Source organism: Bactrocera tryoni, chromosome 4, assembly GCF_016617805.1.
Source record: "Bactrocera tryoni isolate S06 chromosome 4, CSIRO_BtryS06_freeze2, whole genome shotgun sequence".
Classification (NCBI taxonomy): Eukaryota; Metazoa; Arthropoda; class Insecta; order Diptera; family Tephritidae; genus Bactrocera; species Bactrocera tryoni.
Window position 1 is genome coordinate 73368719 of NC_052502.1, and position 25525 is coordinate 73394243.

Below are 25525 nucleotides of genomic sequence, written 5' to 3' on the forward strand. Positions count from 1 at the left end.
TAAAAATTTTTTGCTTTAACATTTTTTTTATTCTTGTTTTTTTTTATTTCTCTAATATTTTCTTTTATTTTATTTTATTTAGATTTTATGTTTTTTCGTTTTTTTTTTTGTTTACTTTTATTGTTACTTTACTTTTCGTTTTTTTTACTTTATTATCTACATGCACTTCATAAAGACTTAAAATAATAATTTTTTTAACAAATTGTATTAAATTTGTGCAATATTTAGCATTTAAGTTGTATAAAAACTATTTTTCATACTGTGCTCAATAAAATTACTTACATACATATTAATGACAAACAGTTATTATTTTTTCATAACAATGAAGTAACAATGAAACCTTGTTACTGTTTTTAATAATAAATTTAATTGAAGGTAAGTAAAAGTAACGCCAAAATGTAAGGTGTTCCACTTGTTCACTTTTTCCTCAGCCTCAGACACTGCTAAAAATTGTAGCATACATTTAGGTGGATTCTACTTAAAAATTATTATTTTATTTTTTCGGTAGCGTATGCCGGAACATCTCAATCAGTTTTTGTTATTTTAATGGCAGCTTGCTAAGCCCTTTTTTTCAGGGAAACTGCAGTTTAAAAAAATATCAAAAAATCTACAATTGTAGACTAGGTTTGTAAATACATAAGTGAAATAATTGTCTCAAATGATTATCTAATGAATAACCATAGAATTTTCTATGAAAGTTTATCAATAATTTAAAGAAAATCAGTTGTGACTTACTTTTCATAGCGGTTGAAAGCGATTTCAAGCATTGCTGAGTTGAACTGCCGGCGCAAAGGCGGATTTTCTCAATATTGAACTAATATTTTATTTGAAACACTTTTCATTTAGCACTTTTTGGAACTTTTCACTTTTTTCTTCACTTAGCACTTATTTTTTTACACTTTTTCTTAACACTTTTTATTACTTATCGCTAAAAACTTTTCATTTAAACCTTTTTATCACGAAACCCTTTTTTTTATTCACTTATCACTTATTTTTTTACATTTTTCCCTTAACCTCTTTTTTACTTATCACTAAACACCACTTTTCACTGATCACTTTTTATTTCTGAAAAGAGAAGAAAACAGGTATAATTTAAAGAAGGTTTAACATTTTTAACATAAATTAATGACATTCTGTGTATACTTATGCTAGAGCTTATACTACTGAACTTCTGAGTGAAGCTTCTCACTAATTGAAAAACTGTTCGGAAGTAACTTAAAATATTTTAAATATGGCAGGTCGTCATCTGGAATAAAAAAGCACAGCATAAACTGTAGAAAATCTTAATTCCAATAACTAGTCGAGGCATAATTATGTAGATTTGCTGTTGAAGCGTGTCCCAACGCAGATTATGATTCTACAAATTTTCGGTAGTTAACATACTTCCAGCTTAAGTTTAGCCCACAGCCAATACAAGCTGGCTAATTAAGCGATGTTATAGTTTTAAGATGCCTAAAAGTAGACTAAGTAAATGTAAAGACACAACAGCGTTGCCATATGTTTGCTTTATTTACTGCGCGCTACTTTTCCTATCATAATTTATTATTTATTGTTTTCTGCTGAGTTTTCGCAATGAATCAAGTATGCAAGAAATAAATACTATAAGAAAATGCGAAATGCTTTAGTTGCAGCTTGGCACACCGCCACACGCCGCACTTTCCTGCGCAACTCAGCGGATCTTTATCATTTATCTGACAATTTATTAACCGTTGTTTTGCTGTGCCATCATTTTTGCAATCTTTCTTATTTTCTATTTTTTTTTATATTTTTTTTACCGTTATGCCATTGATAATTATTTTTGGTTATTTTAGGTTAGGTTTGTAGATATATACGTAGCTTTAGTTATGGGCACTCTCAGCTGCGCGCAAGCCCATTCCAAGCAATACATACATATGTATAAGCACACCATCATATATGTATGTATGTATAAAAATGCCTTGATTTTATGGCCACTGCCCGCAGCCTGCCAAAATGTCTACACTCATTGACCGTTTGCTCGTCTAAAATGCCAATGGTGAAGTTGGCGATCAATTATGCGCGCATGCGTGCTGGCATTTATAGCGGTATTTATTACTAGCTGCAACCACATAATGCATATCACATTTGATTTCAATCGATTTGAATGGTCTTCGGTTTTTCTTCACCAGTTAATCTATATGTATGTACGAACATATGTACAGGTGGTTATGCAAATATGCACGAATTGCGTACATAAAAAAGTTGCGCAGCTGCAAAGGCGTTTCCTCGAAGACTACAACGTCGCATTATATAATCTCAAGCGATTATTGCATGCGCATGGCGTATGAGTTATATCGATTTCCGCTTCGAATGCTTACCGGTAGAGAGACGGTAACGGCACAAATACGCTAACACACATACATAACGAAATATTTTGGGTTTTTTGCAAAAACAAAAAAAAAAAGAAATTTTTCTTTTAGTTTGGACTCAGTAGGCCTCTATGCGTGTACTATCACAACCCAAATATTGGCTTCTATACAAAAAGAACGAATGAGTTTACCTAACCAACAAAATCGATCTGAACAGTTTCTTCGGCGGTTACATCGTTGCCTTGGACAATAACAGATGCCAAATTTCTTCATGATAGCTCGGGAAATGAAAAAATTTCTCCATACAAGCACTTGATGCCGATGCCTCAGTTCGTATGGCAGCTATAAGCTATAGTTGGCGGATAGCGGCGATTCCGACAACTAAGTAGCTTCTTGGGGAGAGAAGAACGTGTGCAAACATTCAAATCAATATCTCGATTATAACACATAAATGTATTAACTTTATGGGGTCTTTCCTCTGGATGTTACAAACTTCGTGGTAAACTCAAGTATATGAGTTCAGAGTATAAAAAAAATATTACAAAAATGCTCTTACTCACAAAATTGCGTGCTTTTAAGGTTGAAGGAAGACAAAGAAAAAAATAGTAAAAGAAACCAGTTACGTGTGCATTTAAACGACTTTTTCGTTCGTTACCCAAAACAAATTGTAATTCTCTTAAGGTTTATAGAAAATAATTTACTTAAAAGCCGGACATTTGTGCGCGCTAAAAAAGCTTTTAACGTAACAACTTCGACTTTTCACAAATAGTGATTCGATCTAAGCTTTAAACTATTATACATCGCCCTTAAATTTGTGTTTGCAATTCTCAACGGATTTATAAACTTTTTAAGTAATTTTTTTTTCGCTAAAAATCAAAATAAATGTTAAGCTAATGTTTAATATTTGATCGCATGCATAAGTGAAGCTCTCTGAGAAAATTTCTGAAATGTGTGTATATATTATGTAACTGTACAATTCATGTATTTGCAGCTTACAAGGATCCAAGCTGGAAAGCAGAAATGGAGGCTCTCTGAAGTCATTAAGACACCGCACAGATTGACCAATATGTCAGTTATAACCGTCAGCGTATGCTTGAGAATTCATATAATAAGTATATGGGGACTAAAGCAACCATGCTTTCATCAAAAAAATATTCAGCCCGAATCGCCCGTCCGATAGGTTGGTTAACCTCAAGTACCAAATTTGGTTAGGATTTCACCTAAAAGTGGGCGGTGACACGTCCATTATGCAGTTTACCACTTTTAATAGTTTTCAACATAACCGTTATATGGAGAGTGGGCATGATCTTCACTATTTTCACAGTTATGGCACGTTATAGGTTTCCGGTTAGAGTAGCTAGATTAGCTTCATCTGCACTACTGACCTTTCTTGGGAGTCAAGGAACATATTTTTGTAGCAAGTTTCATCAAAATATCTAAATTTTTAATCAAGTTAATGCTTCCACAGGTAGACATATTTTTAATATTTTTTTCAGCGCATACAATTAGCTGACATTAACAAATTTCACAAAATTTAGAAATTTAAAAAAAATCCGACGCAGAAAGTGTTACATGTCTAAATTCAAAATAGTGCGCCACACAGCAAAAGGAAAACGGCTGCCAGTCGTGTTAATGAATGCTAGCTGTTGCTAGTAGCGATTATGCAGACTAAAGCAGCTTTTCATGGTCGCTGATTCGGCGCATTGTAATTAGCGTACGCGCAGCTTACGTAGCCGCGCCGCAAACTTAAGGCTCAGCTTGCAGCTGGAGAAGCGCCGTCTTCTAGCAGCTAGCGAACTGTGAATCTAACTTGCATGTTCACTCGCCGCTTACTTTGTGGCTTTAGCTTCCTTCAGCTATGTGCTGCCGGTGCCGGCAGCAGTTTTTTGGTTCAAGCTACGTTACCCTGCTCACCGCTGTTTTGTATACATAATTTCCCTTGTTAAATTTATGAATTTATTTGTTTTACAGCACGTAAACGCTCACTGCGCAGCTGAATTATATAATTTATGCGCATTTCGGTTGTTTTGGAGTATTACCTTAATTTTCTTTGTTTGTTTAACGGCCTTACAACTATACAATACTTGCGATATATTTTAATTAATTAAGATTAATTGAAAAAAATTTAATTATACATATATATAGTATAATTTGAAGTTGATGCATGGTTACATTCAATGAAAATAAGCAACTAAATTCATATTAATGATTTTGGTGCAGCGCGGTGGTCAGTGCGTATGCGTGACCTAAGGGTATGCCACGGCGTATGATGAATGCATGTGAACGTTAACCCTTGTTTAAGTGCGAGGTCATTTGTGGATTTTAAGAAATACATAATTTCGAGTAATACACAGGTTGAAACTGCGATATTTATAAAAACTACTTCAAAATTACGCCACACCCTCACAGCCCTTACGTTATAGAAATGTTAGATGCAATAGTTTATTTAGTTTACACTTGGTTTTATATGCAATATTTTACTGAATCTGAGATTTTAGCTGAGACTAAGGCAGACGCTGAGACCCAGAAAGCTAAACAGAACGAAATATGCCATTCGTTCTACGAAACTTATGTGAAAATAGAATTTCTTGCATTAGATACCTTTCTGTAGACAATTCTGATATTAAGCCTGAAGCAGAGATGAAAACGGAGTGAAGGAAACATAAATTGGAGTCAAAACTAATACGGTTGAGAACGGTAAAAACAGAGATTAAGAATAAATCTTATCGAGTCACAAAGTTGTGTTTATGGGTTTTTATACAGCGTTAACCATTACTATAAGGTATGGTATATACAATATAAATTATCTCTTAACTCGCCTTAAACACTGCTTTTTCGGTGTTTAGAGGAATATAAACTTTTTTTGCGGACCATTCCAAAAGTTTGGTTGAGGGCGCTGCTGTTGAACATAATGGTTTTAAGCACTCAAAGAGAATGCTTTACTGTTTTCGGTAAACACCAAACCTTAAACTCGAGTTTATGAAACCCAAGAAGTAGAGTTTACGTTTAAGGTGACTCTATTTTTAATATCTAATATCAGAGTTTCTTAAACACTACAGTTAAACCCATTTCTATACTTGTAGATAAAGCTCAACTCAAAGATTCAAGCATTCAAAGATATTACTTTATTGGTTTCAGTAAACACCAAACCTTAAACTAGAGTTTATGAAACCCAAATTTCATATTGAGGTTAAATGAAAATAGAAATAGAGTTTAGGCATAAGTTTGTCCGCAGGAAATGGTGGCACTAACTCTATTTTTAATATCTAATAGAATTCAGAGTTTCTTAAACACTGCAGTTAAATACCTTACTAGAGTTCAACTCAAAGGTTCCAATCACTTAAAGAGAACATTCTACTGTTTTCAGTAAACACCAAACCTTAAACTCGAGTTTATGAAACCCAAATTTCAGACTGAGCTTAGAGAAAAAGAGTTTGTGCTTAAATTTGTCCAACACAAACTTGGCGGCACTAACTCTATTTGTCTCGAAAACAATATCTTATTGAATTCAGAGTTTCTTAAACACTGCAGTTAAATACCTTACTATAAATAAAGTTCAACTCAAAGGTTGTAAGCACTTAAAGAAAACATTATACTGTTTTCAGTAAACACCAAACTGGAGTTTCTGAAACCCAAAGTTCAGATTGAGACTAAATGATAAGAGCAATAAAGTTTAGGCTTAAGAAAGTAAGTTTGTATGAAGAAAATTTGTGCGATACTAACTGTATTTTATTGAAAATAATATGTAATAGAACTCAGGGTTTCTTAAAAAGAGAACGCTTTGGCATTTTCAGTAAACACTGAACCTTAAACTCGAAATAGTGACTCAATACAACTAAGCAAAATTTTAAATTGAAATGGTTAAGATGGTTAGAAAGGCATGTGAAGGCTTAGAAAAGAAAGTTTGGTTGAAGACCGACACTAAGTACGATATTCTTAACAGAAAGGAGTCAAAGAACAGATGGTGAAGAGAACTGTTTCTTCTAAATTTCCGCATAAAACACTGACCAATTAATTGAGCAAAAGAAAACAATGCAATTGAAACATATACAAACTTGAAATTTTTGAGACTCGCCCAATTTACCAAACCATATGAGCCACATCCACAACATACGGACATAGCTTGAGCACTTTTAATTGCAGCGGCAATATGTACGTGCAATAACAAAGCTGGTCTCGCAATCTTAATCATTCAGGTTATTGCGAGATTTTCTTGCAGCCAATAGCAATCATGCACCAAAGTCAGAGTCAAGGCGCCAAGCCGTGCAACTGTCCATTCCGACGACATATTAAGTCAAAATAATTACGGCAAATACATAACATAGATTATTTAATTACAGGTAGTGATGAAAGCAACAACAATAATACATTTGTCAAAAGCAAAGATAGCAGTAAAAAACGAAACCAAAAACAAAACACAAAAAGTAAAAATGGAAAAAAATAGTAGAAAAAATAAAAGTTAAAAGAAATTCAAAAAACGCAAAAAATTTGTTGGATAATCCAGTCATAGACAGTTACAAGAGCGCAAATGCAAGCCACTAAACAGACCATGAGAGCGAAGTTTATATATGCCTCAGTTGTACTTCAAACATTGCCACAAACACAATTCTTTATATTGTTCGTTGCAAGCAGCCAAAAAAAAAATTGAAAAAAAAACAAAAAATTGCATTTGCTGCCATTACATGTGCGCATATTTCTATACATACATACATATGTATGTTTCACTGCAATTGTTACCACGTAACAGTCGTTACACAAATATAACGCTGGACTTGCCACCATAGCACCACCGGTAAAGAGGTTGTTGCACCTGAAAGTGCCGTGGCAAAAGTATTGCTCAATGCAGCATTGAATGTAAAGAAAGGAAAAATTGTAAAACAACGGTATTAATACTTATGAGGATGCCAGTTATTAAGCGAGCGATTAAAATCAGCAAGAAGCGAATATATAATAATACAAATAAAAAAGCTACGCAAAATATGCGCTTTTTCTGGCTAATTTGCTACGCTTGGCGTTGTTTTTTTCATAAAACAATTTTTTTTTGATTTTTTTTTGGGGCAAAAATTTGCATAAATTGTGTTATACGCGCGAGTTGTATGGTAAGTGTGGCAAGTAGCAAGTGGCATGCGGCATGCTCCACTTACATAAATACTATAAGCGCGCAATTGCTAAAAAACTGGGTTTTTGTACGTATGTATGTAGAGCTGTGTAGCAAATTTAAAAGTATGTATGTGTGTGTACATGTATGTATGTGTGTGTATGTATATATGAAAACATGTCTGAGTGCTTGTTAATAACTTGACGATCGTGAAAATCTAGGAAATATTGCAGCTATCATTTGCCCTTCGCGGAAATGTGTCATTACAAAGGGGAAGTGGCAAAGCAACCGGCTAGGGCGTCAAACAAGTTGAAACTGGAAATGGAATGATTTTTTACGACTAATTACTTATGATTGCAGCCAAAGATATCAGGTTAATAATCATAAGAAAACTATTTTTGTCAAGCGCTAAGGCTTAATGTGTGAAATTTATTCGTTAAAGAAATCATTGTCACAGTGAAATTTTTTTTTTATTAAGCCAGATAATTTATTTATTTTCCAAAAAAAAAAACATATTAATTTCATATATTATTTTTTTACATATGTATGTATGTATGTTTTCAACATTTCATATACATACTTATATTTTTAGAATTTTCCTTCCGAACAATTTCTAGCATAATAATGAGAATTCAATTTCCGCCTAATTGTACGCTATTTATCTAAATTCAAATTGCGCCTAAGGGTAGGCAATTAATTTTTTTTTTTTTAATTCAGCCAATCTATTAAAATTTTTTAAAGATATTTTTTATTTTTATTTTTTTTTTTTGCATTAGAATTTTTTGTTGGTATAATTATTTATCAGACTTCAAAATGCGCCTAAAGGTAGGCAATTAACATTTTTTTTTTAATTCAGCCGAACCATTAAATAATTTTTAGAAGAATATTTTGATTATTTTTTGTTTAAAGATTTTTTGTTAGTTTAATTATTTATTAGAATTCAAATTGCGCCTAAATGAAGGTAATTATTGTTAGTTCAACTTTGCCTTAAATTTTACTTTTTTTTTAAATTTTTTTTTTCATATCTTTTGATTAAGATCCGAATGAAAAAAATCGTTTAAAAACAATTTTTACTTGTACAATTATTTAAAGGAATAACAATTGTGCCTAAATGTAGGCAATATTATTATTATTATTTTTCCTCAGCCTCAAAATTTGAAGTTTTTTTTATTTATATTTATTATTTGGTGTCACCTTAAAATTTACACTCAAACTAAAGGATTTGTTTGAAATTTCAATTCAGCCTAAATGTAGGCAATAATTATAAGTTCAACTTTTTATTTATACTTTTCAGTTGAGATCTGAACAAGAGAAATCTTTTAAAACTTTTAAAACCTATATTTTAGTTTAATTATTATTTGTCGGCATACAAATTGCGCCTAAATGTAGACAATTGTCATTATTAGTTTTACTTAGACTCAGAATTTGAATTTTTCTAATTAAACTTTTTCATCACCTTTCAATTTAGATTCGAACTAAAGAACTTTTTAGTTTAATCTTTATTTATAAAAACTCCAGTTGCGCATAAATGTAGGCAATATTATTATTATTAGTTCAACTTAGTCTCAAAATTTGATTTTTTTTCTCAAATTTATTTTATTACCTTTTAATTCATATTCGAACTAAAGGACTTTTTTGAAACTCGTATTTCGCCTAATTGTAGGCAAAATATGTATAATTAATTTCATTATGCCTTAAAATTTTAGTTTCTAAAATTTATTTTTTATTAATATCTTTTATATTCAGATCCGAATTAGAGGGCTTTTTTAAAAACAATATTTAGTTTAATTATTTATAATAATTCGAACTGCGCCTAAATGCAGGCAATTATAATTATTAGTAACTATAGTTGACTTTCTACCGAAAATATCAGTCAATCGATGAGATATATAATTGAAAATCAGAGAGTAACCTTTCCTGATAGTAGTAAATAAACATAAGTAAAGTCCAAGTATATGCATATGCCTTAGAAATGTCACATAAATTTTCCACAAATCAAAATATTTGCCAAAAAATATTTAACACCTTTGGTCAGTGAAAAGTCACGTAAAAACACCTCGTAAATCAGCAGAAGTCAATATAAAACATTTCGCCAAATTACAAATTTCAAACCCAACAACATCAAAGGCAAAATCAACATTGCGTTGATAACGGTAAGTGACTAAGTGCACAAAGAAATGTAACCCCGCATGCTACGGCAATTGACGTTTATCGGCTGTCATGAGCGTGATGACCGTTGCCATGACACTGACGTTCAAGCGCTTAATATTGCTGACACAGCTTTAGGCATGCAAATCACCAGGTGAGTGCAGCAAGCACAACCGTTATGTAGTGGCGGTGGCGTCGTTTAAAGGAGAGCGATATGCTTGAGGAATATTTATTTTTAATAAAATACAAAGAAAAAAAGAAAACTTTCGAAAAGTAAGTGACATTATTTAACAATATTTGATTAATGTTTGTTAAAATTTGACATATTGCAACAAGCAATTGGCAACTAGTGTTGACAAGCGCCGCGGCGAAAAAATACATTGAACTCTGTGCGAGCTGAAATGATTTATTTGCATGTATTGTAATTTTATAAATAAAACATTGCATTATATTCAATATAATATTGCAGACATAGGAATTCCAATAATGGTCAACATTCTAATCGACTTTCGATAATTCTAACTCACACAATATATTTTTCATTTCTTTTCACGATAACTTAACATAACGTTACCAAGACAGTACAACGCAAAAGTATTATAACGTTACATAGCACAACATAATGTAGCATAACAAAATATAATGCATAATGACGTAACTTAACAAAAGCAACACAACGCAACCTTACATAACACAACATAACGTAACATTACAAAACGTAATGTAACATAACATTACGTAACTTAGCATTAAGTCACATAAAATAAGATAATGAAAACCATACCCCGCAATTGAACGTAACGTAACTTAACATAACGTTACATAACACAACAAAAGTAACATAACAAAATTAAACATATCATAACTTAACATAAGACAACATTATGTAACATAATAAACGTAACATAGCATAATGTAGCATAACACAACGTAACTGAACATAATAAAAGGCAACGTAATATTACACCACATAACATCAACACAACATACCGTAACATATCATAACCTTACTCAACATAACATAACAGAAAATAATGCACAAGCATGAAAGCGGTACATCTGGCATAACATAACATAATGTCACATAACACAACATAACGAAAATATGTTACATATTGAAGCTTGACGTAACGTGACATAATGTAAATGACATAACGTTACTTAACAAAACATAACGCAACAGTACTCTGACGTTACATCTCGCAACTTGACGTAACGCATTGTAACTTAACATAACATAACATAACGTTACGAAACATAACAGAATGTTACAAAACACAACATAACGTAACACAGCGGAACATAGCACAACATTAGTCAAACAAAACTTAATATTGATACGCTGAAATGAACTGAAATAATATATGTTTGACATAGCATAAGACAAAGTTCCATAAATATTTCGAAGGACTGTGCATAAGTTTCCTTATGCCGGTTCGGCAAAGTATACATGAAGAAACATAGTTTTATGTGAGATTCATAGTTATAAACTCTAGAGAAGCTTTATGAAGTCTGCAATTTTTTACGTTTATCTCCTGGGCTGCGCTGAGGGCAACTTATTCTAATATCCAAAGTGAGCACTTGACCTTACCAACTTGACATTCGCCTTGGTAGCGTACTATTTGAAGGCATTGCACAAGTTCAAATCAAACCGACATATGTATGTATGTATTTGATGGTAATAATGTAACACAACATTTCTTTCATTTCGATTTTGCAGCCTACTTTTTCATAAATGATCAGAGCCAAGTTACTGGTTTTTTTCTGCCTCCTGCTTTTCATTACTCATTACGAAAACGTCTATTTATCTAACTTGCTGAGTTTATTGCATGTACATACATGCAGCTCGATCGAGCCGATCAAGCTGTCAGTCCTGCCAAGCAACGCTACAACGCTTGAAAAGCTGCCAAATGACCAGCTAAGCATGCGCTCTGCAGCCACGAAACAATAAGCAGCCAATCGGACGCCAGCCCGCCTCACGCCGTCGAATGTGGGCGCACACACGACGAGCGGCGAAACATTTTCATATAAAAGCCAATGGACGGGTCGACATCGACACCAAATCATTTTGTACCGTTAGACCGTGAAATCGTAAAAATGTGCGCGCAAAATATGAAATATTATTTAATAACGCTGTTGGTTGTAAGTAAAAAGTAGAGCATGTGGCAGCAGCAGCTGTTAGTCCAGTCCGCTGGGATATGAATATATATTAGCGCTGGCAGTGACAGTGGAAATGTGTTGTATAAGTGGTGCTGGTGTTGAGTTTGTGGATTTTTGTAGGCCCGAAATTTGGTGAAATTCGAGAAAAAGAAGTTTTACATTCAAATTTTGTTGAACAGTGCTAATTTGTTGTTGAGTATTGTTGTTAAAGAAGTATTGAAATATAAAAACAATATTTCGGTACACAGTGCTTCCAAAAACTATACTATAACAGCGAAATCAACGCAAACGCAACTGATTAAAGAAGGATAATGGCAGAAAACCAATGAAGCAAAAGAGTGCAAAGAATTTGACAAAAATTAAATAAAAAAAATCGCTTTCAAAAATTTCAAAAAATACATAAAGAAAAAATTTCCATATAATTTTTTCTTATCAACTTAAAAAAAAATTATTTTTGCGCTATTTTGAACTAGAAAAAAAATTATTTCAGAAAAAAAAGATTAAAATTGAAATTTTTGTTTAATTTTTTATTAATATTTATAATATTTTTTAAGTTTTTTTTTCAAAATTTAAATATTAAAATCATTTTTTGAATTTTAATTCTTGAAATAAAATTTATTTTTTTTTATTTTTAATCTTTTAACAATTTTGGTTCTAAGCTTAAATATTAAAACCATTTTTTTGAATAAATCTTTAAATAAAGAAATAAAAAGCAATTTGATTTTAAATTCAAAAATTTTGTTTTTTTTTATATCAGAAAAAAATTAAAAATAAATTTAAAAAATTTGCTTACTCAATAAATAAAGTTTTGAATTAAAAAATATACATATACATATATTTTTTCAATTTAAACTTCAAAATAAAATTTTTCAAAACCAGAAATAAAAATATCATGACTTTATTTTCAAAAATATTTTTTTTTTATAACTTTCGATTTAAACTTTTTTTTGAGAGAAAATTTTTATTTCATATATTTTTCAGTGGTATATTTTATAACATATGTACATATATGTACGTACATTGTATATGTATATATTTTTTTAAATATTTTGTGCTTTTTGATTTTAAATTTCGAAATAAGTTTTTTTTATTAAAAAGTTTTGAAAATTTTGAAATTAAAAATATTTTTTTTCTTGATTTTATATAAAAAAAAATTATATAATAACAAAAAATTAAAAATAGATTATTAAACTAATTTTCAAAAAAATTGCTTACTCAATAAATACAAGTTTTGAAAGTTTTTAATTATGAAATATTTTTTATTCATGACTTTAAATTAAATGTTATTTTTTTAATATAAAAAAATTAGCGATAAATTATAAAAAAAATTTCAATAAATTTGCTTACTCAAATAACTATGTGAAAATACAGATTTTTAAGAAAAAACGCTTCATCATTAGCTTATAAAGCTTAAATTTAGAAAATCAATTAGAAAAATTATAAAATAAATTGTTCAATTAAAATTTCAATGAATTGTATAACATTAAAATTTAATATAACCATATTCAAAATTAAAATATTTACATATGTACATATGCATATGTACATACATACATTATGAAAAATTTTTAATTTTTTTATTTTAAATTTTTAAATATTTTTTTTTAATTTATTGAAATTTTTAATTAGAATTTTTAAAAAAAATAATAAATTTAAATATAAACATTTTTTAATTAATTAAAATTTTTTTAATTAAAATTTTTTTCAAATTAAATTTAAAAATTTTTTTGTAACTAATTAAAATTTTTACTTTTTTATTTTAGTTTTAATTTTTTTTACTTTAATTAAATTTTTTTATTAAATTAAAAATATTTATTTAAATTAAAAAAAAATTAAAAATATTTAATTAAAATTAAATTTTAATTAGATCGGAATTTAATTTTTGATTTTAAATTTTTCCAATATATAAAAAAGATAGGGAAATTGAAAAGAATCAATATTTAACTAGAAAAAATAAGATTTTTGATTTTTATTTAAGATTTTTGAAATAATAAAAAATAATAAAAATAAGAAAACAAAAATGCAAAGAAAAAATTAATATAATTAAAACATATGTACATGCATACATAATTTATGTAAAAAGAGTTAATTTGAAATTATCAACTATTGAATTAACATAGATTGTTAACTCAAAAAAGCTTGTAAAAACTTGCACTGATTTGCCAGCTGATATCAACGCTGGTGCTTGCCACTTAAGCGAAGTGAATGAACGGCGCAGCGTCTGTAACAGCATATTACGTACGCGCATGCGCTTGCGCCTTGCACTGTTGCATGCGCGATGCCAAAAAAGAAAGCGAAAGTATGATGCGCGCTGCGCAGCGCATCAAGCGCTTGCCAACTTTTGCAGCATTTGCGATTAGTATACGCATATGTATGTATGTATGTGTGTGTGCAGTAGATGCAATTTTATTTGATTTTCGATTTCTTTTAATATTCTCTCCGCTATTTGTATAATTGTTTTTGTATTGGCACTATTGCCAACCACTTTTGCTGCGTGCTGCTTGCAACTGCTGCACGTTTCTACTGCGTAATTACCGTTAATAGCCGTTTTGATAAATCATTGGAAGATAAACACACCGCAGCAAGTCAATAACATTGTGGCACGCACGTCTGGGGCGTGTGGCTGCAACATACATAGGCATACTATATATATGTACATGCACAAATGCATTTTTTTGTTGCGTTGCATAAAACATTTGAACTTAACGGAATCGTTTTGAGCTTATGCCTATATTTGGCATATGATGCAACAATGCAACTTGTTGCACGCAACTGTTGTTGCATTGATGAGCTCAAAAACCAGCTGCGTTTCGTACTGGTTTTGGCGGCAGTGCACTTGTTGCAGGATGTTCCTGCTTTGCTTTGAGGAGGAAATAATTATGATTTTTTAATTCACAGGAAGTAAGACGTGAACAGAAACTCGTGAGGCAGACAGGTTTTTATTGATAATCCTTGAATATAACATAACTTGTACGCGATAATTTCTGGATTAATTCCACAATAATTTTTGTCAACGATTACTGAACGGAAAAGAGATCAGAGAGAGGTCAGAGAGAAGTCAGAGAGAAGTCAGAGAGAAGTCAGAGAACCCACCAAAACACTTTATCATAATTAAAGACTTTGTCCTAAGCGAAATCTACGAAGATCGATCAGTGCTATAACCGTTAATCTGCTTTCGATCGGTCAGTTTGTATGGCAGCTTTAAACTATAGTTGTTCGATCTATACAATATATTCAGAGATTGTAGTAATACTCTGGATAATAATCTATGCCAAATTTCTTGAAGATACCTTGACAAATAAAGGAGGTTTCCATACAAAGACTTGAGTTTGAGCGGTCAGTTTGTATGACAGCTATAAGCTACACCAGTCCAATCTGAACTATATGATGGGAGATTATAACGATGTTTTGGAAAATTATCTGTGCCAAATGTCGTGAAGATACCTTGTCAAATAAACAAGTTTTCTATATAGGCAGCTATAGGTTATATGAGTCCGATTTGAACGATCTGTCATATGACAACTAAAAGCTATAGTTGTTGGTTCCGACAAATGAGCTAGTTCTTGATAACAAAAGAAGGTTTGCAAAATTTCAGAACGGTATCTCAAAAACTGAGAGACTAGTTCTGTATATACAGGCAAATGGACGGATATGGCTAAATCGACTGGGTTCGCCATTGCTCGCTATCTTCGCTATCAATGGTTAAGCCTAAAATTTATGCTATGAAAGAAATTGAGCTTTAATAAATTTAGTTGGTTGTTACAACAACTGTAATTAAATTAAATCACTTCATAAGAATACGATCGGTTTTCTTCGATCAGCGATCACAGCTTGCGATCAACTATTAATTCAAGCTATTTCTTTAAAGGTCGGTTAGATCACCAGGAGGCAGTTAAAGTAGTTACAAGTAGTACAAGCTGTAGTTATACGTCTACCGCTTATGTCCGGCCTTGTCTAGAACTCGGCTTAAATATATAGGAGCTAAAAGATCTATCCATGACGTGACAACCAGTAATATTTTCTTTCTTGCAATTTTGGATGCCATTCCAAAAGAACTGCGCCGCTTTTTGATACTTTATTCTGAAGAGAACCGAATTTTAGCCAGGTCGTTCTGCATCGACCGGAACAAAAGTTAGAAGATCCGGGCGATGAAGTGGGTAAGACGGATAAAAACTCCATACCGCTGTTATCCGAATAGTTCTTAACCAGTCTTGGCACGTGAGGTCGAGCGTTGTCATGGTGACTCACAAATTCGGGACGATTTTCGGCAATCACTCGCTCCAATTGGATGAGCTGTTGCCGGTAGCGATACCCATTAATGGTTTCGCTCAGTTTTTGAAGGACATAATCTAGCATGCCGTTCAGATATCATCAAATAAAGAGCATTAAATTGATTTCATGGATATTTGGCTTTTCTGTCGGTTTGGCTAGTTAGCCAGGTCTCACAAATGGTTTTTAGCGTTTGAGGTTGTCGTAAAGAGTCCATTTTTCATCACCAGTTACAATACGCGGCAAAAACGACTTCGTTTCACAGCGTTTGAACGTCCTTGGCTTCAATTCCTACGCAATACCCTTGGTCTTGAATGTATCGTGCGGCTTTTAAACGTTTTGAAATGATTGCTTGGTTGACACCCAGAATACTGCGAGCTCTTCTTGTCTTTTTCAACAATTTTCATCGCATAATGCTGCTGCATGTCCACCATAAACTCCTATCAAAATACGTTGGTTTTCGGCCGAGGGTTTCTTCATATCATAACAGCTGCTACAGCAAGTGATACATTTTTCTTAACACTTCAGAACTTAAGAACCTAAGTCATTCCACCTCACTTATTCCACAATTTCCACAGCATTTTATAAATTAATAAAATTATTATAGTAAATTATTTTTCTTTTAAAGCTCTTAGCTCTGTTTCACTCAGCCGAATCACAAAGCAATGCGCGTTACAATCGTCGCAGGCCGGCATTAGGAAATGCCAAAGAAACCATCGAAGCTGCTACAGAAAAGTCTGAGGCAGCTGCTGATCAACTAGCTCTTGCCGCTAGCCATGTAGATAAGAATCCACAAAGACGTAGTGGCGCTTATGCTAGAGACGGGGATGGTAAGTACAAAGAAAGCTGAGAGGTTATAATTGTGTGGTCTGTTAAATTATATTTCTGTTCCTTAGAATATCCTTATGGCAATTTGGAAATGAATCTCATACGTCCGGAGAGCGAACCGGTGCACACACAGATCACAGCCAAGTACACAAGCACGTTAAGTGCATCACGTCCTTACGAGTCAGGTTCATTGGAAGATGCCGAAACTGCTGAGGAATATGTAGCTAATGCCATGAAGATGCAACGTTATGGCACACGATTGCGCGAACCCATACGCATACTGTCCACTGAAGACGAACTGCAATCTGGACCGAAGACACCGTCAGCACAAACTAACGACGAGTCGGCGGACGAGCGAAATGCTCCATCGCCGAGCAATATCAAATTTGAGTACTACCATACCGCAGCACAACAACAACAATTACAACAACAACAGTTGCAACAACAAACGCCACAGCATTTGGATAATAACCACCAGTCACTTTTGGAAGCGCAAATGCATGCACAATTGCAGGCGCAAATCCAACAAGCCCAACAGGCGCAACAGCAAGCGGAAAGTCAGCAACAACAACTGGAGGCGCAAACGGAACGTGGTCAAGTAATTGTTGTGGGAAGTGCCAATGACGGCGTGCCGCAGCAGGTAGCGTCTGCTTACAATCGAGACCCGGTAACGCGCTCTTACGAGGTTTATGATGACAGCAGTGCCTACGAAGCCAGTGTGGAGGCCGGCGCAGGCGGTGGTAGTGGTGTCGCTGACGGTGACGGCGTCGATCGTCACTACCGCACAAAATATCTCTTTCAACCTGCCTATCAAGGCGCCAGTGTTGCACCAGCAGAGCCCGAGCCAGAGCAGCTGCGCGGCTCCGCATCAACGGAAATACCCAAAGCGGAGATAATGAAGCAGATCGAAAAATCGGTAATGAAATACATGAAAGAGCTGGAAGCCGAAGGCAAGATCGTCACTTCGCCGCAAGAGCCGAAAACATATTATAAAATGGTAACTGTGCCAGTTGATGAGAAGCATATTACATCGACAACAACACGTCCGAAACATTCCGGTGCTACACCCGCGCACAATGCTGTGTATACGAGTGGTAGTGAAAGTGGCAATCCGTCATCAGCGTCAACAACTGGATCATCGCACCGTACATCCACGCATGGCAGCATTTCCGGTTACTCCAGTTCACGCCACCACGCGCCCAAACATCAGCTCAAGTCTACGCAACGCTATCAATCCGAAGCCGAGACTGCGTATCGCGCACAAGCCGGCGCACATCAGGCCCATGAGGTCGGCGAGGCGCTGGCGCCAAATGTTGAATTCGTTTACAAGATCAAGACACGCGCACCACTGCAAACGGCCACCGTGAAAACAATTTCGAAACCATATACGTTGCCACTTAAAGGTACCTACGACCATTTCGATCATAGTGCCGCGCTGAAGCATATCGAGGACTTTGATCTTTCGCATGTAGTCACGACGCAAGAGCCCGATGAGCGTCCAACTTCGTTGAGCGCGAGTGTCACAAACAAGCCAAATAAGCTTTACTTTAACTCGGAAATCTATCACGATATTAACTCTCTGCCATTCAAGCCGGAAAAATCACGCACGCTATCCACGGCTGGCGCTGGCGCCGCAGCTGCCGAGTATCGCAAACTAAAAGCTAGTAGTGGTGAATTAAGCGTCGATTATAAAGGTTACTCCGGCTACTTTGCCGAACCTAGTGCACAAACGGACACGTCCGATGAAAAAGACACAAGCGCTGGGTCTAGCGCGCAGGTATCAGAAGATGGCTACCCCGTCATGAATCCCTACCAGTACGTGCTGAAGAAGGAACCACTGCCGCACAAATATGAAGAGACCAGCGCCAGTTGGGTTGAGGCGCACGCTAAACCTGCCTACGGGGCATTGAGCGCCTCACAGAAGGGACTAGAATACGACAGCTACAGTCCGAAATACAACAATAATCCCGAAGGCTACGGCTATCAGCACACATACAAAGCGGAACGTGAACGTGAACGCGAACGGGAACGTGAACGTGAGCCACAGCATAGCGGACACAAGTATGCCGTTAGTCGCTTGCCTAGCGGTAGCAACAGTAAGCGTGGCAAGCGCGGCGGTGGCTTACCATATCCCAATGTAAACAAGAAGGCGCTGCGCAACGCGGCCGTAAAAGATATTGAGGCGAGCTTGGCGCTACGTCCGCCGCCAAAAAATTAACGCTCCAGGCTTGATTTTTAATGCGTGCAATTATTTTTAGTTTTTCGTTTATTTATTGATTTATGTTTTCTTTTAATATAACTGTTTCTCGGCACTATTGTATGCGCGCCTGCAGTTATGCAAAGACATTTCTACAAATTACGTATTACTTTTTAAAATATATGCCAATTTTCCAGTGCAATGTTAGCTTAAGTATATATTTATAATAAAATAATAACGGTATTTAATTGTGTTCATAACTGAGCGCCTAAAAGTAGACTATAAAGAGGAATTGTGTTACCAACTTTGTATAGATCAACAAAAGAAAGACACGCTATGCCGAAGAGACTTCAGCCAAACACAATGGCAAACAGACTCGTTTTTGTCAGAATTCCTCAGTAGCTATAATTGCCGTCAGATTCAATATATAGCAGAAAGTTTAGTCAGCCATCAGCTTTAATACATATCAACACAATACAGAGAGTTTACTATTTTACTTTGTGCTTGCTGAATTTAGATGAAAACAATGAGATCTGGAAAACCTAATTAAGGCACGATTATCTACTCGGCATTGGATCGATCTTACTGACACACCTTTTAAGACTTACTCGAAGAGAAGACAAACGATAAGAAGTCGAAGGATTTTGAACGTGATGACAGGTTTGTAGCATATAAAAGATGATCCATTTCGAGGCCCCAACTTTTTGAAAGAAAAACCACAGTAACTTCAAATTTAATTAGAATAGTTTATTAGCATCCGAAAGAAAAATTCTTTGGCATTTATTTTTTGGAAACTATCTCTTTCAAATGTTGGCCGCGGCTACGTCCCAGATGGTCCATCTGTTGTTCAATTTTCGATGACTTGTTCGAGCATTTGGATTGATAACTGGAGAATGACACACGTGATGTTTTGTTCCGAGGCCAGAATCGAAGCAGGATTGTCCACTTAGACTTTACACTTTACATATCCCCACAGGAAAAAGTCTAACGGTGTGATCTTGGTGGCCAATCGAACGGTACAAAACGTGAATTTATCTTATTATATATCCATTGATTGCTGCGTTGTATGAGAAGTGGCGTCGTCTTGTTGAAACCAAATGTCGCCGAGATCTCGAGCTTTAATTTCAGGCAACAAATATTCGGTTATCTTGGCGCGAACATTAGTTATTGACGATTACGTTCTCACCCGAATAATTTTTGAAGAAATATGGTTCGACGATTCCACCGGTCCACAAACCGCACAAAACCGTTGTTTTTTCTGGAATAAATAACAGCTCTTGAATCTCTTCAGGATGCTCTTCGTCTTTAATGCGGCAATTTCGCTTGTTGACATACACACTGAGCCAGAAATGGACCTCATCGCTGAACGAAATTTGGCTCAAAACGTCGGAACTTCTTGGAACTTGGAAGATTCATAGAGCGAAGCGTTGTCGCTTGGCAACGTCGAGCGGCTTCAGTTGTTGTGCAAGCGCTTTCAATTTAAGATCTGGACGTAAAATGCGCCAAGTCATTCCATACGTCAGTCTGAGTTGCTGCGAACAGCGCCGAATCGACTCACCACGGTCTTCGTGTACCTTCTCAGCTGCGGCTGCTAATTTTCTTCACTGCTTGCTGGACTCGCTCTATTCGGTCGAATATTATACAATAATGAATGCTGGGTCTCAAGATGGGTGATCGTGTTGTGAGTAAACTCATTGGACCGATTTTGTTGACCAAAAGTTGAGTCAAGCGCACGAAATACATTCTTTAGATAACGTCAATTTTAGAAATAAATTTGAGCAATTTGTAAACGTTGTTCAGGCGTAAGTCTTTCTATGATGAAATGTTAAACAATACTGAACAAAAATAGCATGACAACTTGACACGGTTCACGCGCGACCTGTTAAAAAACGGCTATTGAAGAAAGTATTCCTACTTGGATCAACAGTTATTTTTTTCTTTTTCTAATTTCTGTGCCGTTTTTAAGGTTCTCAATAACAAAATTTTATCGATTAGTCGGCAGTTGACATCAGTCTTTGAGAAAATATATTCGCCTTAATAAAATTTACAAATATCAGTTGGAAGCGTTCGAACTACTGCACTTCCGCACTTTTTTTCGTATTATCAAATACAACCATAAAGTTCCCAGGTTGCTTATACACAAACCACAATTATGTTGATATATATTTATACACAGTAGGAGGACGGTACTAAAAGTAACCAACCCAATCAGCTACTTGTTGGTGGCTCTTTCTTTTAATTCTCATTTATCTTAACACATATTGTGGTTAAAAAATGGGCCTGTGCAGAAAGTATCGAAATTTCTTCATAAAACCAATTTATGTGGAAATATATTTCACAAAAGATTTAAATATATTTTAATCTGTTACTTTCTTTAGCAGGCAAGATACTTCTGCGACCACCCTTATATACTCATTTAGCATATCTCTTTCAAAGAAAAAACAATAATTCGAAATTGATAACAATATATGTTATAAATTTCCCACGCGAAAAGTTTAAAATAGAACTTCGCAACTGCGGTTGCATGCACAAGCTGCGCTAAAGCTTCAAGCATAAAATGGATTTTCCGCCGTGGCGCCGAGCCAGTACATTGCAGTGCCACAAGCGAAGGAGTGGGATTTGTTAATTTTGTTTTTATTGTGAATTCTTGCAGAAAAATGTCGCTTAGCGTATCTGGACTACCGAAACCCGTTAATCTACGCGATGATGTCCGTCATAATTGGGAGGTCATGCAAACTGTTTATAAACTCTACAACGAACAGAAGTTCACTGATATTTTATTCGAGTTTCCTTACACGACATATAAGTAAGTTGTTGTTGTGAACTGTTGTTGTAATCCTCAACTCAGATATAAGTATGTATGATAATTTACCATTTTAATAGATTTACAGCACATCGCCTAATTCTCGCAGCGGCAAGCCCATATTTTCTAGAACTCTTCGACAATGCCGATGACGATTGCAACTCGCTAACGGTAACGAAAATGGATAGTGATACTTTCGAAGAATTGGTGGTCTATTGCTACAACGGACAGACGGATATTACAGCTGGTAATGCGGAGCGTATGGCCAAAGGCGCTATGCTGCTACGTTTATACGAAGTGGTTGATATTTGTGTGAATTACATGATGGATCATATAAGTGATTTCTTAGTGCGCAAGCTGATACCATTGGCAACAGAATTGGAGTACGAAAAATTTGAAACGCGCTTACTCGCTTATATTGTGAAGAATTTTAAGGAGGTGAGTTCAAATTTCCGCGCGAACTTTCTGTGGCATGTGAGATAATCACTTCGCCGCGATGCGTCCTGGGTAACGCTAAATGACCTGCGGTCTTCACGGCTTGAGAAAACTCTTAACGTTCCTTTGACCTATGGTTCGACTCGGACTATGATTTCAGGACTAAAGCTTTTTTGTATTTGGTCGAACCTTGGATTGGTGGTCAACGTACTCCGTCAACTGAGCTTGTAGGAGTGACACCATGTACAAATGGCTGGCGGGTTATTGCCGAGGCTATTTCTGTCCTGTTAAAACATTGGCAGGCCTCACAGTACGTTCCTCTCCCATCCTCATTAAGTTCATATGGTAGATAATCTTAGAACCATTAAAAGCAACTACTTTTTGTGAGTTCAATAGCGTCTCTGAATGCAGCCCAAACGAACATGAATAGAAAAAGCAGACCAAACGAAACGTATGTGGATGGAAATAGGTCGGAACCAACCTTGAAATTGAACAGGGTTCTGGGATGGTCAGTGCCTAAGGCAACGAAATCGTCCTCCTCGAAAGGTAGTAAATTACCTTTTAAAAGCGCGGTTACCGGCTAAGGATTGTCCAACCAGCTGGAAACGAAGGTAGGGCTGAGGAGCGAGGCGGATACGCCAACACCAGCAGAAGAAATCACTAATTGGGCGGGCTCAAAAAAATTAAGGCTGTGTTTTCATAGCAGGGAAAGAGGGTCATCTCTCGCCAGAAGTAAAAGCGGATCACGGAGGCTATATCTTCGTATGTGACTATATATCGGTCTCCCAGTATAAGGAAGCGGTGGCCAGAATTGGTTAGATCTGAAAAGAAATTAGACTAGAGGCATTGGCCAAGGTGATTTCGAAATTAGAAGGTGAAATCTGAAACATTCAAATTTGCATAAAGTACTTAGTTCAGAAGACGTTCAAAGATCACACAAAAAACGAAAAAACTTTTGACGCAAAAATGTCGATACAGAAGGGGGAGATAAGTACAAAGTACTCCAGTAGAGCTTATAAGTATATTCATTTTGTTTTTAGTATAATGTAAGTGAAGCTCATTTTCATCCTGTACTTTCATAACATTTCGAAAGGTATTATGTTGAAACGGAGTACCCGTTAAAGATCGAACTAGTTTAACTGTACTAAACTGAACCACGAAACAATGAGATTGTCGGTTCTCATATGTGTTAAGGGAAGTTGAGGATCTCACTGGACATTTAGTCACCGATTGCCAATTTCACACCATTTGAAAATTTCTTTTACTAAAAATTCCTTTCGTTTATAAAGTCCTGAGTTACTCAAGTGTTTTACATAAAAATCAACTTTCAGGTTAATAGAAAAGGCGAAATATTTGATCTCAATATGACACAATGGAAATTCATTATAAAGGAACTAGACGTCAATGTGGCTTCCCAAGCGGACATATTTTTGGCCATCAAAGGCTGGTACGAGTACAATGCCACTGAGCGTCAGCAGTACCTGCCCGATTTGATCGGTTCGCTTACACTTACCGAATTCGACAACGACTTCTTAAGACAGCAAATCAAACCATTATCCGGTTGTGAAGGTTTAGCAACAGAAGCACTTAAGAAACGTGGCGAACTGCCTTCATGGGTCGCGGTACAGAATTGGGGCGAAGTAAGTAGATATATATGTTTACGAATATATTTAATAACTAACACATTAATTTTAAAGGATTGGACAGGTTATAAGGACATATTGCTTTTTAATCAGGCTAAAGAGGAATGGGTAAAAGCTACACGCTTGGAAATTAAAAGATATTATTTCAGCACGGCGTTTATGGGGAATAGTCTCTACTTCATCGGCGGACGCAGCAGGGATGGCGTAAGCAAAGCTGTGCTCAGCTACAATTTGCTAACAAAAAAAATTACAACGATGCCGTCGTTGCAAGCTAAGCGTACTGCCGCTTGTGTTGCTGTGGTGAATAATTCTATATATGTTTTTGGTGGTAAGGCGGAAAATTCGTTGAGTAGTGTGGAATGGTAAGACTTCTGGTAGACCGCAGATGCTGTTAGTGTTCTAATATTATGACATATTACAGTTACAGTACGTCAACTGGACGTTGGGAGTATAAATCTGGCATGCCTACATCTCGCGCTACAGCTGGTGTTGCCATCTTGAATGCTAATATATACTTAATAGGTGGTAAGGATTTACGCACGTTGAACAGAGTAGACGTTTATAATGTTTCCACAAATAGATGGCATAATTGTAGTCCAATGGCTGAAGCACGTGAAAGTCCAGCTGTAAGTATGAAGTTGGCTAAAGGGTGATATTTTGAGCGAACGCCGATTATGTTTTGAAAATTTAGACATAATTCAGGCAATTTTTATTTGTTATTCTTTAGAAATAAACACAAAGTCATATCTGTCACATGATTTTTCACTATTTGTGAATATAGCGACACCTAGCGGACATATTTCTTTCGATATACTTGTAGTCCCAATTTTTTAGAATCTTTCCAAAATAACAGGAAAATGCAAAAAAAAAACAAAAAATCATTTCAGGTGACTGTGCATCAAGGCCTTATTTACGCAATGAGTGGACGTTTCAGTGATCTAAAAACCGTCGAACGTTACGATCCAAAGCAAGACAAGTGGACTAAGGTTGGGTCTTATGTGATATATACAGATTTTCGATTTTATTTCAAACATCAAACATTTCACTACAGATAGCTTCGTTGAATGTCGCACGTAGATATATCTGCGCCGCCTCAATAGGTGATCAATTGTGGGCATTTGGTGGTGTGATTGGCCCCGCACAGTGGGACGATACTGTCGAGGTTTACGATGAGGCCAGCGATAAGTGGTTAGTAAAGAAAAAATTACCGGTAACTGGAAAATTTGATTGTGTAACACTGCCTACAAACTTGGCCGATAATCTTAATTGAGATGCTCGAAATGATGTAATAGCCTATGAAATATTTAATTACAAGGAAATTTATGAAATAAAAGGTATTAACTGCGAGTATTAAAAACTATGTTTAGTACGTTTTCAATTGAAGTTTGAAAAGAATTATATGAGCTCCAAGAGATACATAAGACTGCTGATTGACCTAATTGTTCCCGTACGAGGTTTAATCTATAGAGCTACGGATGTCATATCATTTTAATTATTATTTCTAAAAGAGATGGTGTTTAGCGTTTTTTACGAGACTCGAAACTTCATAGATGCTTACCGGTTAACACAAATTAAAAAAAATGGCTGCCGAAAAGTGCACAGCACCACCACAACACT

The 25525-nt window shown here is 35.1% G+C and overlaps 2 protein-coding genes across 2 annotated transcripts; both read left to right on the top strand.

Moving 5' to 3' along the window:
- The first annotated feature begins 11610 nt into the window (after positions 1 to 11610).
- Positions 11611 to 19048, top strand: LOC120776128 (general transcriptional corepressor CYC8). The gene is made up of 3 exons (XM_040106658.1): positions 11611 to 11715; positions 16631 to 16832; positions 16899 to 19048. The coding sequence occupies exons 1-3, from the start codon at positions 11611 to 11613 to the stop codon at positions 19046 to 19048; spliced, it is 2457 nt and encodes an 818-aa protein (XP_039962592.1).
- A 2587-nt stretch (positions 19049 to 21635) lies between these two features.
- LOC120774758 (kelch-like protein diablo) lies at positions 21636 to 25268 on the top strand. Its single transcript, XM_040104518.1, has 7 exons — positions 21636 to 21833; positions 21911 to 22268; positions 23597 to 23905; positions 23963 to 24270; positions 24330 to 24534; positions 24796 to 24894; positions 24960 to 25268. The coding sequence occupies exons 1-7, from the start codon at positions 21685 to 21687 to the stop codon at positions 25176 to 25178; spliced, it is 1647 nt and encodes a 548-aa protein (XP_039960452.1). The 5' UTR covers positions 21636 to 21684; the 3' UTR covers positions 25179 to 25268.
- The last annotated feature ends 257 nt before the right edge of the window (positions 25269 to 25525 follow it).